Source organism: Myodes glareolus, chromosome 7 (genome assembly GCF_982192425.1).
Source record: "Myodes glareolus chromosome 7, mMyoGla1.1, whole genome shotgun sequence".
Taxonomy (NCBI): Eukaryota; Metazoa; Chordata; class Mammalia; order Rodentia; family Cricetidae; genus Myodes; species Myodes glareolus.
The window spans coordinates 37,676,528-37,693,213 of NC_142032.1; the positions used below are offsets into that span (position 1 = coordinate 37,676,528).

General features: G+C 44.9%; 1 protein-coding gene across 1 annotated transcript in view; it reads left to right on the forward strand.

The window, feature by feature from the left end:
* Pip5k1b (phosphatidylinositol-4-phosphate 5-kinase type 1 beta) overlaps positions 1–16,686 on the forward strand; it is a 256,047-nt gene that overhangs the window by 194,859 nt on the left and 44,502 nt on the right. The window contains exons 12-13 of the mRNA XM_048438730.3: positions 4,977–5,132; positions 8,954–9,098. Of these exons, the coding sequence (XP_048294687.3) occupies positions 4,977–5,132; positions 8,954–9,098 (301 nt within the window). The remainder of the gene's footprint in view (positions 1–4,976; positions 5,133–8,953; positions 9,099–16,686) is intronic.

Consider the following 16,686-nt stretch of genomic DNA (forward strand, 5'->3'; position numbering starts at 1 on the left):
GCTAAACATTGAACCCAGGGCACCATCACACATGCTGCTATGCATGCGCTCTACTACTGAGCTACATCTCCAGGCCCAAGTATTTCGTTTCTATTTTTAAATTTATTTTGGCTTATTGTGCACGTGCGTTTGTGTATGGTGTATACGAATGTGTGAACATGCGCGTGCAGGTGTTTGTGAGAGACTGGAGGCCAGAAGTACCCACTGTGTGCCTTCCTCTGTTGCGCTCTACCCTTGTTTAATAAGGTCTCTCACTGAACCCGGAATCGTGAGCAGGCTATGACTTCTAGGGATCTGAATGCAGGGTTTCATGCTTGAGCAATCACTAAGCCATTTTTTCACCCTAGGACTTCATTTTTGTCGGTGGGATTATTTTCTTCTTCAGTCCTCTTCCTGCAGAAGATCTCACCACTGAGTAATCAGGCCGATGTGCACCCAGGTTTTTCTGTTACTTTATACAATTTTTTACAGAGAGGGAGCATTCATTTTACCAGTGCTGGGAACTGAAGTTGGGGCCTCTTATATGCTTCTAATCACTAAGCTACATCCCTAACCCTACTTCCTGCAAATCTCTGAAATTCTTTTACTGGTCCATGTGGTACTTTTTTGATGTATGAAGTGAGTCAGGACCTAACTTTGATTTTCATGAGTACTTAACAACATACTCAAGAGCAAGGTGATGAAAGTTGCCTTTGCTTCATATGCAGAGTGAGCACCTCATCATGGTTGCCTGTTGCCTAGCAGCAGCAGCATATTCAAAGTTCTGTCAAGGTAGAGAAGGTGACTCCCTCCTCTGACATTCAGTGAGCTAATTAATGAACTCCAGGTCTGGCTTGTTTATCTTGTAAGTTTTGCTTACTTTATTTGATTCCTTTGGGGGATGTAAGTTCGCACTGCAGTCCTGGCACCTAGGGAAGTGCCTGCTGTGCACATCAGAGAAGGGATGCCGGATGTCACACATGGATGCTGGCCTTCTTAATGCCTTCAGCAGGTCCCTCTAAAGAGTCCCGTCACACAAGGGTAGCTTTATCCTTCCAAACTTGGCCAGCACCATCGCTAGGCCTTCAAACTTCTCCTCATGTAGCTGATAATGACCCTCCAGTGCTGCATCCCTCTGCCTCTCCTAGAGTGCCTTTCTCCTCCTGAGTGCTGTGCACACTTGCTGTTGTCTCCTTCCCTTGCTTCTTGTCGCTTTTCAGCGCACTCCAGTTAGATATTGACCCCACTGCTCCGCTGACACGTTCCTCTGAGGTTGCCAATCAGCATTCTTCACGCTATTTAACAGCCTTTCATCAGTAGATTTTTGGTAAATCTCTGCAGTAGCTGGGACTGTTACCTGGAGTTCTCTTTGAAGTGCATCTTCGCTGTCCTTCATGATTCTGTCCGACTGTGGCTTCCCATCATAAGTGTGTGTTCTAGATCCAGGTTAGGACTTGGTCTCTTTTTTTCTACAGTTCTCCCTGGGTAACTTCCTCTTCCCCATTGAGATCTGTTACCTTCTGTGGAGCTAAAGTCACTTGCCACATCTTTGTTACATTGTCTCTCCTCTCCAACCTTCCCTGCATAGTGAGTTCCCGGACAGCCAGAGCCACATAGAGAGACCCTGGAGAGAGAGAGAGGGAGAGGGAGATTGCAAATTCTGAGACAGCCCTAATGCATCAAGTTTTCAGCCACATGCAAGCCCTCTAAGGTTAAAAAGGGCAAGGCTCAGACGTACAATAAGAAACTCACCATTGAAGGCAACGTTATTACTTTAAACTGCAGGGCGATTGGTAATGAAAAATCCCCAGACTATCTTGATACAAAATATACAGTTTTAATAAACAGAAGTAAGACTTACAACAGCTTACACCAGAATCCAAATGATCTGTCGGGACGCAGGAGCCAGGTGAAAAGAGAGCTAGCGGAGCAGGCTTGCTAGGTTTATAGGCAGGCTTTTGCCTGAGGGCGGCATGCCCCCAAAACAGAATATGATTGGCTGAACTCCCCTATCAATTACTCTTGCTCCAGGTGTTCTGTGCTCTTGACAGAGGTTTGTTAACAGGATCCCTCTGATGTCTTTCTCTTTTCATACCCCCCAGTCGATCCTCCTGAGTGTCGTCCACCACTGTCCCCCTCTGGCCTCCTACGGTCACCTTGCCCTGCCCATGTCCTCACTACCAGAGCTGAGTCTCAGTGCTGACCATCAGCGTCTGCCTAAGAGTGACAGAATAGAGAAGCAATGCTCAGAACCTTTTGTTCTTAGGATGACTTTGTACTCATAAAAGTTAGTAAGGACCTCAAAGAACTGTCTACATCTTTTAGAAAGCTAAATTGGGGGGGGGAAGAGCTGGAGAGATGGCTCAGTGGTTAAGAGCATTTCCTGCTCTTCCAAAGGTCCTGAGTTCAATTCCCAGCAACCACATGGTGGCTCACAACCATCTGTAATGAGATCTGGTGCCCTCTTCTGGCCTGCAGGCACACATGTAGACAGAATATTGTATACATAATAAATAAATAGATATTAAAAAAAGAAAGAAAGAAAGCTTTATTGGAAAAAAATCTATTATTAATTATTGATCCTTATCAGTTAACAACAAAAACCCATTGTGGGGCTAAGTGGGTCACTTATCCCACAAATATATGTTCCTCTTCCTAAAAACCTATATAAGCCAGATGCGTGAATAAGCTCCTGTAACCCAAGCTCTCCTGCAGGGAGATGGATGTGGAGCCAGAAGAATGAAATCCCTGGGAGTGTGCAGGCCAGCTAGCCTGACATGGTACCCAACAGCAAATAAGAAACCCTGTCTCTATCAAGTTAGAAGGCAAGGACTGACACCTGGGGTGGTCTTCTGACCTCCCCATGAATGCTGGGACACGTGCACACCTGTACTCACACATATATACATACATATGCACACACAAAGATTTTAAGTATGTTACTGTAAATCAATTAAAAATTTATGAACGTCAAACTAATTGTGATAATAATTATGGTTCCTAAAACAAATAGCAAGAAAGGTGGCATTTATTTGACTATTTGGAAATTCTGAGTAGCTGTCTTAGTCGAGACTAGCTGAAGTCTTGCATCTGCTTCTAAATTTGGTCTGTGATGATAGCAGAGTTTATTCAACCTCTGATAAACTCATAATGCCTTCGTATTCTTATAGCAACAGTTCAACCTGGAAGTTCATCTGAGGGGGTCAAGGACCCCTAGCAGTCCCTGAATCACAGTTCATATACTCTGGCATAGACATCAAAAAAGGCAAAAAAGCTTTACTTTGACATCTAAAGATCCCACAGCAAAGGGCAGGAATGTATCACAGTTCGTAAGAGATTAACAAAAGCAGAGGGGGTGCTATGGCAGACCCCAGGGGTGGGCAATCACTCCTCTCTCTAAGAGTGAACAGTGCTTAGCAGAATACAGAGCGAGGGAGAGCCAGCTCCTGTGGTCCACTCGTCCATCATTGAAATCAATTGCGAGCAACCAAGAGGAAAGGCAAGATCCAAACATCCAAAAGGTTCACCCAGACACACGCACACCCTAACCAGAAGATGAATGCTGAAGAGCTAGCAAATCATCTATCAATTAAACAAGTGAAGACAGCAAGAGAGGCCCCGGGGGTTCACTCTCTAACCCTGTGACCTGCAACAAGCCCAATTTTCTGCCCTCCGTTTCTAGGCCTGTAAAAGGGCCAGCTTCCCTTAGACATTTTGACAGTTTGAGATTTGCAGTGTGAGTGCTGGCCTCCAGACTACAGCCTAGTCCACGAACATCACTTGATGATGGTGTTAATATAAAAACGCTCGGGAAGCCGACCCAAGCCTTACCCAAAAGCAGAGAGATTGCCTTCTATTCTCCCCTCATTTGCAAATCCCAAAGTCATTCTCCACCTAATCTCTTGAACCCTGTCCACAGAGAGGGCTGATGAGCCATGCTATCCAAGCTCCGGGGAGTCCCAAAGCCAACCACAGTGACTCATCCAGCTGCTGTCAGCTCACCCCTTATAAGCAAACCTCCAAAGGACTCTTGCCAATAACGAGTTCCAGGGGAAACATAAACAGGTCTCAGCTTCGCTCTCTCCCTCCGGCTTCCTCCAACGAAATTCTCTAGCCGTAGTCAACCAGGAAGAGTTACTGTGGGAAAGCATGAACTAAGTGGCGGAGATCAGAGTACAGCGTAAGCAGCGCCTGCCAGGCTGTTCTCTGTGGAACCGCAGGCTTCAGCAAGCATGGCTCGGGGAAACGTCTCTTCACTGGCCTGGCTTCCCACCATGCTTATGAGGTTGGAGAATGCCCTTCAGATAGAGATGGGAGTGAATTATGCATCCGACAAGACCAAAGAGAAGGAAGTTTCAGTAGAAAATCACAAAGAAAGAAGCAACCAGAAGTAACTTGGCTAAATTGGGCAACATGCGTATACAATTAAGCACTGGCACATTTGTAAGTCCCGGTCCCCAGTTAATAAAGCTGGGGTCGTGAGAACGCTCCACCATCTGCATTTACCAGCTCACCCAGCCTCCTCCCAGCATAAGGAAAACAAGGAGGAGGAAGGGCAGTTTTAGCAAGAAAAAAAAAAGTTATATTTAAAGTTTGCCTCAACTAAGACTATTTCAAAATCCAAAGAAAGTCCAACTCAAATGTATTTTAGAATATTTTTCTTTAGATCAAGTCATTCTGAACAAATAATATAGCCAAAAACACAGATATTTTAATCTCCCTTACCGTACATATGAAATGAGCTCTTGCCCTTCTATACCCAAATTATTTCTAAATTATTAGTAATAAATAGGATAGTAAGTTTAGAAATTTGGATCCGATTTTGTAAGCTTTATTTATTATTTTCGTTGTTTTAAAACAGGACCTCACTGTGTAACTCGGGCCAGCTCCAACCCCTCCTGCCTCAGCCTCAGTGCTGGGACTGCCACTGAGCCTGGCTTTAGGGGGGACACGCCCCACAGTCCCTGGCTTTACAGTTTCTCTTCCTTGCTGTCTAGCTCTGAAGGCCTCGCCTTCTAAGAAACGGTGCAACTCCATTGCTGCGTTGAAGGCGACCTCCCAGGAGATTGTGTCCTCCGTCACCCAGGACTGGAAGGACGAGAAGCGGGATCTGTTAACTGAAGGAACAAGTTTCAGCAGCCTGGATGAGGAAGGTAAAGGCGCTCGCGACCTCCTAAAACAGAAAACCTCTAGTAAATTCTGTGAGCAATGGAAAGCCACAGCAGAAAACTTAGAAAACACATGCTCCAAGAGATAGCCTATTAATAAAATTTTATAGGCTACATAGAATACAACAAATTTATATAAATATGAAATGTTATATAAACAATGTGTGACATCTGATTTATCATAAAATATAGTAAATATTAAGATACTTAAAGAAAACATCTATAATCTACCCACTTCATGATAACAAATGCTAACATATTGGTGTTTGTTTTCCTAAATTTTATTCTGTGTGTGTGTGCAATATAGGCATGTACATGCATGTACTCCTATGTGCACACATATGGAAGTGATGTGATAAACCTGTTAAGTTTATTTAGAGCTGCTGTGGTGAATTTAAATAAATGTTAGGATTTCCTTATTTAGTACGGGAGATGTGATCCCTGGATGAACAGGGAGAGATTGATGTGGACTCTTTGTGCCTTCCCTAAGAGCTGTGTGTTCTGGCTGTTCAGTGCTTCTCTGTAGACCTTGTGCTTTTCTCTCTCTATTGCTTCTGCCTGGGGCTCTGCTGATACAGTGATGGACAGAAATGGTGGCCTTGGGTAGCCTTGCCTTGTCCTGATTTTAAAGACAATATTTCTAACAGTTCTCTGTTTAAAATGAAACTTCCCATATTTCATACTGATTGCCAGACCAAAGAACTTCTTTTTTTGTTTCTAATTTGCCAAAAAGTTTTTTAACCAAACTGGAGTACTGTATTTTATTAAATATTTTCTCTATCTACTGAGTTGAACTTTTGAATTTTCTAATTTAATCCAATAAAGGGAAGTGATGTTTTACATATTTCTGTCAATTATTTCTTGGTCTTTTGGTTAAAAAAAAATATAGACTTTTTTTTATTTGGTTTTTCAAGACAGGGCTTCTCTGTGCAACAGCCCTAGCTGTCCTGGAACTAGCTCTGTAGACCAGGCTGACTTTGAACTAACAGAGATCTATCTGCCTGCCCCTGCCTCCCACGTGCTGGGATTAAAGACATGCACCACCATTACCTGGCTGACATTTTTTTTTTTTTAGTGATTATGTTCTTTGGAGACTCTCTGAAGTGTCTTCTACTTCCTGTAGAAGATTCAAGTCGTCTTATAGACACGCTCTCTCCTTGGAGTCTTCAGATAGATTGCCATGTCTGTCCCCTTCTATCTCAACATCTGTCTCCTTATACTAAATTGAGTTTCTTTATCATATTCTCATGTCTAGGGTTACTTCAAAGGGAATTAGTGATTCACCTACGGTGGTTTTTATTGTCTACTTGGTAGGATCTAGAGACAGACACCTATGAGACAAACCTCCAGGCATACCTGTGAAGAATTCTCTAGCTTAGTTTAACTTCTGAACATGCCCGTGAGAACACCTAGCTTAGATTAACTGAGGTGGAAAAGACCCACCCTAAGATTGGGTGGCACCATCCCCTGGGCTTTCATCCTGGATCACACAACAAAGGGGAAGCCAGCTGAGCATAAACTTTCCTTCCTGTCCGCTTCCTGTGCAGATGCCTGGGATCGACTGCCTCAGGCTCTCCCCGTCATGACTTCCCCACCATAGTGGACTGCACCCTGGAACTGGAATATAGCCCTTCCTTTCTCGGGTTGCCTTTGTAACAGCAAAAGGACAGTGACCAGAACATCGCCCTTGGTCCTCTCTGTATTGATGACAGCAGTTCCTTCAAGCTGCCTTCCGTTGGCCTCTCCCCCAGCAGACTGCCTGAGTTATGAGAACACACAGAAAACTGTAGTTGTCCACAGTTCAAGAAACGGGACCAAATTTGTTTTCTTAAGTAACTCTTGTTTTAACAGACACTTTTTGTTTTGTGTTGTGTTTTTAATTGAAACCTTACTAAGTTTCTAGGTTGGCCTAGAACACCCAGTCATCCTGTCTCAGGCTCTCCAGTAGCTATAGTGAAATTAAATATAATCCACAGTACCCAGAATACCAGGAAACGAGGAAGTAGTACACCTATGTGTGATGTACACCTGTGCGTGTGATGTACGCCTGTGCGTGATGTGCGCCTCTGCATGATGTGCACCTGTGCGTGTGATGTGTGCCTGTGTGTGTGATGTACACCTGTGTATGATGTACGCCTGTGCGTGTGATGTACGCCTCTGCGTGATGTACGCCTGTGCGTGATGTGCACCTGTGCATGTGATGTACACCTGTGTATGATGTACGCCTGTGCATGTGATGTACACCTGTGTATGATGTACGCCTGTGCGTGATGTACGCCTGTGCGTGATGTGCGCCTCTGCATGATGTGCACCTGTGCCTGTGATGTGTGCCTGTGTGTGTGATGTGTGCCTGTGTGTGTGGTGTACACCTGTGTATGATGTACGCCTGTGCGTGTGATGTACGCCTGCATGTGATGTACGCCTGCGTGTGATGTACGCCTCTGCGTGTGATGTATGCCTCTGCGTGTGATGTACGCCTGTGCGTGTAATGTACGCCTGCGTGTGATGTGCGCCTGTGCGTGTGATGTATGCCTGTGTTGGGCTTGGGGATTTTGTTTTCACATGAATTGGACCACTGCTTACAGATTTGGGCACCTTTTCACATATTGTCTAAACTTTAGAACCAAAGTTCAGCATTTCCTGACCCTGCTCCAATTTCCCTCCATGCCTTTCCCTCTACCTCATCAAATAAACTCCTTCAAATACAAAATTCAGGGGTTGGAATTACATTGAGGGGGCACTTGCCTAGCGTGTGTAGGGCCCTAGAATCAGCCCAAATTACTACCTCCTCACCCTCCCAAAGAAACAAGCCCTCAAACTCATCTGACAATGCCCGGAATGGCCATTTTCCATTTATACAGTGAAAATGCATCATCTGGGACCTTTGTGTGTATCAAGCAATGTCAGAAACACCCCCAAGGCTGTGCTGTATTCAGTAATATCTTTTTCAGCTCAATTTGGGAAAAGATAAAAATCTCATGTACGCCAGATATCGTGGCACAGGCCTTTAATCCCAACACTCCGGAGGCAGAAGCAGGCAGATATCTGTGAGTTTGAGGCCAGCCTGGTCTGTATAACAATGTCCTGTTCAGGGCAGCCAGGGCTGTATATCGTAAGATCCTGTCTCAGAAAGAGAAAGGAAAATCCATGTGGACCCCGGATGGAGCACCCGTGTGTTCCAGGTCACTGCTAAGCCCGGAGGGTTCATCCTTTCTGACCGCGGATGGCCCTGACGTGGATACTTTCTTGAACTCCTAAAATTTTAAAAAGAAATAAGAGCTTTCTCTCTTTTATAAAGCAGCCTTGCTATTAAAATAAATGTTAAGAAAAGCCCTGAGTCATGTCCAGGAGTCTGTGTAGGCTCCAATGGGATTGAGACGTGGCAGGCTGTTGTTCTGTTAAAGGATTTCTTTGTGCCCCTTGGAGTCTGCCTCTCATGTGCCTGTCCTCTCTGTTCATGCATCTGCCAGTCATCCTTTTAATCTCTGCCACATTATCTCCTTAAACTCCTAGGAATTTTTATGCCATCATTTTGAAAGATTAAATCACTTTATTAGGTTTTTAAAAGAGCATCCCTAATGTCATTTCCATAAGCCATTTTGTAAATTAATGTCATTTCCTTTCTGTTTAACCTGTTTGCAAGCAGATATTTTACATTTCTCCTGTAGTTCAGAAGAGCACAGTTAATTCACAATTTCATTTGCAGCCTGATACGTAAAATGAATGCTCTTAGCTAAGTTAAGTTATTTCTAAGGTAGCCTACATTACTGAGATTCACGAACGTGTGTTTGCTTTCACTCCCCCAGCCCTGGGATCCCGACACAGGCCAGACCTGGTACCCAGCACTCCATCATTATTCGAAGCTGCTTCCTTAGCGACCACAATCTCATCATCTTCTTTATATGTCGGTGAACACTGTCCACAGGACAGGACCACGCTTTATTCAAACAGGTAACATTCATTCAATCAGCTTGCCAATCAAGCTGTTCCTCTGTCAACCTCTGGCCAAAGGCAATACTTTTGAGATTGTGTTTCTAGCAACCAGATGTGCCTGTCCCTGCCTCACGTGTAGGAGAAAGGGCATGCTTTATTTTTACTGTTGCAAAAATACATTTAAAGAAAAGCCCCTCTGTTTCCCTTTGCGATTATTTTTATTATGTTTTGTAGAAATGAATTGCACACATCACTCCATGCAGAAAGACAAATCTTTCCATCGTTTTAATGAGTGCCGTGTGTGCGTGCACACGCATGTGCACATGTGTACACATGTGGCCATTCACACGTGTGAACATGGATATGCTTGTGTCGGTGTACATATGGAGATCACATGACGACCTCATGTGTCTTTCGTCACCGTCCACCTTGTTTGTGGCAGGGTCTCTGTTTTCCTGCTGCATAAGCAAGGCTGGCCCATTTGTCTGCCTCTGAGACTGTGGGAGTCCAGATGTTCATGCTGCATGTCAGCTTTTGTGTGGGCCTGGGGATCAAGCTCAGGTACTCACATTTATGTAGCAAGTGTCTTTGACCCACTGATCTGCGTGGCCTTTTACTTTTCTCCCCTCCCCCACCCACCTTTTTGAGACTTGAGTTCATGTAACACTAGCTAGCCTTGAATTCATGTTCAAAGTGGGCATCATCATACCCAATCACACACATCAGTAATTTCTTACATTTCTGTTTAAATTTACTGGTGGTGCTAGGGATTGAACCCAGGGCCTTAGAAGTGCTTGCCAAGCACTCTGCTACTGTGCTACAACCTAGCCCATGAGTAGATGATTTAAAATGACCTCTCTTCGTTCACATCACTCATATGGCTACAGAGAAGTTTCAGGCACTGTTTTGTACATAAGACCTTGATGACTGTGGTAAGGATGCTATTATCAGCGGCTCTCAGATCTGCCGCATCTGTCTGTCCCGAGTTCAGTGTGGTCTTTGGCCAGCTCAAGTTTGGTGGTTATATCTGCTTATCAGTTGCGTTTTCTTGCTCTGCTTCTCTCCCTTGGCTACATAGAAAAGTAGGTGAAAGGGTAGCGAGTGAGGCAAACACTAGGTCTGCAGAAACAGATCAGGTGCCAGGTGTGAGCCAGCAGGGCGTGGCATGCAGAACCGCCAGAAAGGCTCCTCTGTGAATGACTTAGGTCGCTTCAACTACATAAAGGGCATTTGATTTGGCCAGCTTTCTTGGCTTGAAGAAATTTAAAATAACATACGCTAGCCCAATATGAATATATACTATGAATGTTCAGATTTGATCTCTCAATCAGTCCTTTCTATGTACGGTGCAGCAGAATGCATGGGTTGTACCCCATGAGCATAAGCAGCAGGTCAGAGGAAAGAGAGGAGGTCCGAGGGAGTTCTCAGAAAAGCTAAGAACAAGTCCATAGGATGCCATGGTGCTTTGTAATGGTTTGCTCCTGTGGTCATTCTCAAGAGTAGTAATTCAATGTGCTCCTGAATCGTTTACTGGCATTTCCAGCACTAAGGGAACAGTATTTGGGGTTGGGGTTTTGTTGTTCATTTGTTGGTGTTGTCACTGTTGTTGTTTGCTGTCAGAAGGGCTCTTAAGTGCCCTGTCTCTTGGGAAGGGGTATTCAACCCCTGGGCATTTTGCATGGTTTCTTCAGGCCTCGTCCTAAAACCAGTCTTCGTGTTGAGCTAGAAGCTGGCTACCTCTTCATGCTCTTTTTGAAGTTGAATGCTTTAAGCCATTTTCCCTGGCACTCTACTGCCGTGTTGCACTTTGTTATTTTCTACTGAGCTGTCGGTCAGGGCTCAGAACAAAAAGGTGCTCCATCCAAAGCCAAAGGAGGCCGGTAACTTACTGAGGGTGTGGGAAGGCCAGTAGAGAGACCTTGGTCAGTCTTGGTCGCTCCACTGAGCCCCCCCTCTGGTGCTCGAGCAGATGTTCTCCCGGTGGCACCTGAGGAAGCTTTTCAGAGCTCCCAGGACATCCTTAAAACTGGCCGACTAGGATGCTCAAGCAGCTTTGTAGCGTGAATTCTAATTGGTCTTAATAATAAAAACCCAGGGTCCGATAGAGGAGTAAATGCTGACAGATCAGAACGACAAAGGAGTAAACCACAGTCAATTCTTACCTTGCTAATTCTTCAGCCAATAAAAGGGGCCAAGCTCCTGCCACCTCCCACCTTATAGTCCTTTCTCCGCCCAGCCTTATCACTTCCTGTCTATTCAGACCTCCAGACCTCAATGGTTAACTAGTGGCTAGCTCCGCCCTCTGATCTTTAGGCAGTCTTTGTTAGAACACAAACAAAATAGCACCACACAGCTTCACTCTTCCGGGCATTTCCCTGCTAGTGAAGAGAGTTCCGGGACCCTCCAGGTACCACACTCTTCTTCATTTCCTTGTTGTCTGTCACCTTCCTGCTCCCTCCCACAGGTCCTTCTGCTGGTAGCCTTGGTGTGTACGAAAGGAAAGACCTGCAACAGTCTTAGCTCTTCCTTAGGGAAACCATAAGGACCTGAGATTCAGAGATGCTAAAATCCTGAAGAGGACAAATGACCCAAGAATCCCTGCGAATGCACATTCCTGAATATTCTCCCTGCTCATTCGGCATGGAAACCTCACCAGCAAACTGTAAAGACATGTTCAGATCATGGTTCCATCATTTTCTTTAGAGCTGTACATGACATTTCTAGAAGTAATAAGTTGACATGGTCCTAAGTCTCATCTGGCCCCCTAAGTTTTAAAACCAGATACAGACATCCTAAGAAGAAAAATGCATTGAGAAAGAGAAAAAAGAAAGTACATCAAATACTGACATTGCAATTTACATCTGAGGTTTTCCTGTTACTCTGTGAATCATATTTCTCTTCCAGGAGGCCTGCTTTCTCATTTTAACATTATGTTATCCTTGTCTGTGCTCATATAAGCTATAAATACTTCAGGTAATGGCTGTCGTTCTTGTCATTCTCGGTCTCTATAGAGCCCTTAACTTTAAAACATTGAATAACACCCAGATAAGTCCACACCTAAATTATATATTGCAGTGGGAAATGGCTGTCTCTTGAAATCTTTTATTTTTAAAGGATCATTCTTTGTGACTTTTAAAGTCCCGCTGTTTCTTGGAATTCATTCTGGTTTGTTATGTGGACTCTCAAAATTGACTAGGAAGCAAAGAAAAGAGTTACAGTGCCTTGAAGGTATATATTTAACTGCTGATTGAGAGTACTAGTCTCTCTCTCTCTCTCCCTTTCTCTCTCTCTCTCTTTCTCTCTCTCTCTCTCTCTCTCTCTCTCTCTCTCTCTCTCTCTCTCTCTCTCTCTCTCTGTGTGTGTGTGTGTGTGTTGTATGTCTATGCATATGTTCCCATGAAAGGGCTTGCACAAGCTTGTGTGAAATCCAGAGGCAGGAACCACCTGTCTTGCTTTCTGAGACAAGGATCGGCCTGTCTTTTCCTCCCCCGTGCTTAAGTTTACAGACATATGCTGCCTTCACCTGGCGTTTTACATGAAGCTGGGGATCTGAACTGTGGTCTTCATGCTTGCCTAACAAGTACTTTACGAACTGAGCCATCTCCCCAGCACCAGGAGTCCATATTTAAAGGTTCTACTGTATGATCTCAGGTTAGAGTGCCCATCACAGGAACGAAGTGATGCTCCATCAGCAACCTGCTTCACAAACTAATAGTGGGTATATTAAGTTCTGAATGTCTGATACTTGGATTTTTCTTTCCTGCTAAGAAATCTGTTCTTTAAAGGAGGTATAAATTGAGCTCTGAGAACTAGAGAGGCAAATAGTTTTTAATCTCAAAACTAAGAGCAATTCAGCTTAATGACGTGAAATAAGTTACGCACATGAATATTCATTCTCTCCGTGATTTCCTGCACAGTTGGGAGCGGAACTACGGCTTTGATTATGCATACAGATTGAACGCTCCCTTCATCCCAATGCATCTGTGCTCTTGCATCACAGAGGCCCTCACCAGCATCACCTTGGTAGCCAGTCTCATGATTTGCTCGTGTTCTGCTAGTGGCTGTCTCTAGCAGCTCGTCCACTTTAGAGAAACAGAGTTTTATGAGATGAGCAGATGCCATAGGAGAAGCAACTGGCTGTTTCTACATGGGAAGCCAGCTGGCAGAACCTTCATAATTGATGAGTCCAGCATTTAGATCTCAGGCTGACCCAGAAGATGTGGCGGCAATCCTGAGCCCTCTTCTCCCTGCGTGAGCACTGTGAACCTCGGAGCGGAGGAGCTGATTCCTGCAGCCACGGGTCTCCTCTCTCAGATTGCTTACTGCTCAGATTAAAGTCGTGGAAGGAGAGCCATACTAAAGTGAGAAGACCCTTCTTTAGAGTAGCCTGAAAGGTCAGGAAATGGCTGTGCAGACCTCCGGTGGCATGTGTAAGTCTGCTTCTAGAGTCCAGTTGGAGCACGGATTGCCAGGCTCTAACCCTTTCCCCGCACTTTCGAGACCTATAGGCTTTTGGTCTTCTTGTCCTGTGCTGTAGGCAACGTTGGTTGACTGCCTTTTTTCCTAACATCAATTCTTCAAGCCCTATTCTTGTGCTGCCTTCTTTTGCTACATAACAACTGAAAAAAGTTGTAATAGACAAAGTGACAGGCTTACATTGCTGCCTACCTAAGCGACTTCTATGCTAGAGGTCATTGGCTACTTTTCTCATTAAAAACATTGTTGCAGCTGGGCAGTGGTGGCCCACACCTTTAATCCCAGCACTCAGGAGGCAGAGGCAGGCAGATCTCTGTGAGTTTGAGGCCAGCCTGGTCTACAAGAGCTAGTTGCAGGACAGGCTTTAAAACTACAGCAAAACCCTGTCTCGAAAACAGAAAAAAACAAACAAACAAACAAACAAAAACATTGCTCTGGCCATCTGTCTAACATGATACCAGCCATATTTCAACTCATCAATAATTATATAACAAAAGACTCTTAAAAGTATGCCATGTTAATTTTAATTCACAAGAAAGCTGCCATGGTGCTCTTATTTCCCTCTTTTCTCAATGGACTTAGAACTGCTACTCTGCCCATTGAGAAGTGACTCTTGGTAGACAGTATCCACTTGGTTTACAAAGACTTGTATCTGTGCTCAACAGGAACAGAATTCAGGGGAATCTTTACTAGGTAAAATATGACTGAGGGGGCTGCTAGAGTGAGCATCCCAGGTCTTTCCCCAACCTTGTTACAGGCAGAACATATAACTACAGTGTTTCTATGGTTGTTGCACACACCTGCTGTGCTCAGACACCAATCCAGGTCTATTCAGCCCCCCTGGCTGATACCCTTTGGATGTTAAATTCTCAACCTGGCATCTCCAGACTCTTTGGGCTTTTCTGTTTCTTCCTCTGGAATCTTCAGCTTTGCAGGCAGTCTGGCTCACTCCCCTGCCTCAGGTACTTCTCTTGCTTGTTCATCTTAATCAGTCGGCACTCAGAATTCCAGCCCTCAAACTGTCACCCTGGCCTGGTCACGCTGGGCAAGCTGGTTTAGTGCTGGTGTGCCATGGTGTCCCTTTCTGGAAGCGGTGCCCATTCGTGTTTTTGTTTGTTTGAGATGCCCTGCTTGTAATAATTATTTATAATAAATGAATAAGTGAATACCCTGGTCCAAAGGCTTGCTATAAAGAGAACTGAAATAATAATCCAGAAAGCAACTGTAATGCCTCTTGGAACATGCCAACATCAAATCATCTGTTAACGTCAATAACCAAGCACTTCCAGGCTTGAACACCTTGCAGCTTCCTCTTAAGTCCCTCTGTAGGAGACCGCACTGTTTTTGGCAGAAATCATCAGGTGGCGTTTTACTACTCAGAGAGCCCAGTCAAGAAAACAGATAACCCACTTGGAATGTTAAAGATGCTTGCAAAAAGGCTAGAAGAATGGGGAGGGAGAAGTGGAAGAACCCCCAAGTAATCCCCAGAAGAAGCAGCTCCCACGGTGCCCCTGCTGCCTGGGACCTACAGCCACCCTTCAATCAGGGACAGTGGAAGGTGACCCCAGCTAAACGAGCAGAGCCCGTGGCAGGAACACAGTCAATACACTGCACAAATAAGGAGGGAGAAAAAATGAGGGTAAAGGGAGCCAGGGGCTTCTGTCCTCGCCTCCTCATTGGTGTTCTGTCACATCTCAACTGGCAGGACCTGGCAAAGGAAACTGTCCGTGCAGCTTGCCCTAGCATGGAGGCCCTAGGGTTGCAAAGTAGAGTGCGGACCAGCTACAGGTAGCAAAACAAAAGTCAGACTCACGTAACATCCCTTTTAAAAAGGAAAATGAGAAAGAGGTGGATGAGGAATTCGAGGGTCAAAGCTTTACAATGGAGAGTGCGCACAAGAACAGGAATCCACTTCAAGTCCTATAAAACAAATCCCGGAGCCTGTTTATTAGCATGCCAGTGTAAGAGTGCTATGTAAAGGGGCCGCAGTTTTCTAATGATCTGTGCAATTAGAGAACGCAGTATTTACCAAAGTGTCTGGCTTTCCCAGGTGCTGTGCTAGGGTGAATGCTGGTTATAAATGCCCTCTTGGCTAATTCCGGGCACATAGAATAGACAAAGCCGTCATTTAGCTCAAGACTTTATCTGATGAGGCCCGGGGAACCCAGGTAAGGCTGCAGACACACTGAGGAGGGAAAGAAGCTATTCTGCACATTCTGGCTTCTGAAACTATGACCCTAACCTGTCCCTTCAACTGACTGTAATTCAGCCTGGAGCATGTACTCATAAGCAAGGAAATACAATATCCCTAATGTAGTCTGAGAAAGTAGATCACCAAACAGAAGTTCGCATTCCCAAGGATGCTGAAGGAGCGCCTTCCCAAGAAAATCTCTTGGTAGGAAGAGGACTACAGTGGCCATGCTGGAGTTACCAGGGTCTCTGGGGTGGCAGGGGGGACCTCATGTGTCACTCCAGTTGTATCTGTGGCTTGCAGAGCACATCAGACCCTGACAGAAATTTCACACTGTGCCTGTCAGCTTTGCTTCTCCTCTACCTCTAGAAAGCTAAGGGAGGACCATGGATTTCCATCACATCTTCTGCACCTGGAATTTACCAGATGGCTGCCTTTTTCTTTTCTTTTCCTTTTTTATAAACTATAGGACTCCTTCTGAAGTGATTGACTTTTCAAATGATCCTTCCACAGATGTCTGCAGGGGCAGGAAATTGAAGTGAATTTTTCAAATACATGACATTTTATGAATAATTGAGGGCTCAGAGGTAATTTGCGAATACTCCCCGTTTTTTAGGGGATCGATGCATGGTATTATGTCTAGGCACCTTTCATATATTCGTAAGATTCCCGCATGAGTCCAATTTATAGATAAGCCATATTGTCAGAAAGGAGGAGGTGTGGGTGGTGGCTGCTAGTCAGACATTAGATATCCTGGAGAGAGAGAGAGAGAGAGAGAGAGAGAGAGAGAGAGAGAGAGAGAGAGAGAGCTTGCAGATAGAGAGATGGAGCTGGATCAGTTAGGAGTAACTATTGTTCTTGCAGAGGACACAGGTTCGGTTCCCAGCACGATTTCAGCTCTAGGACCTGACACCCTTGGCCTCTCTGGGCATCTGCACT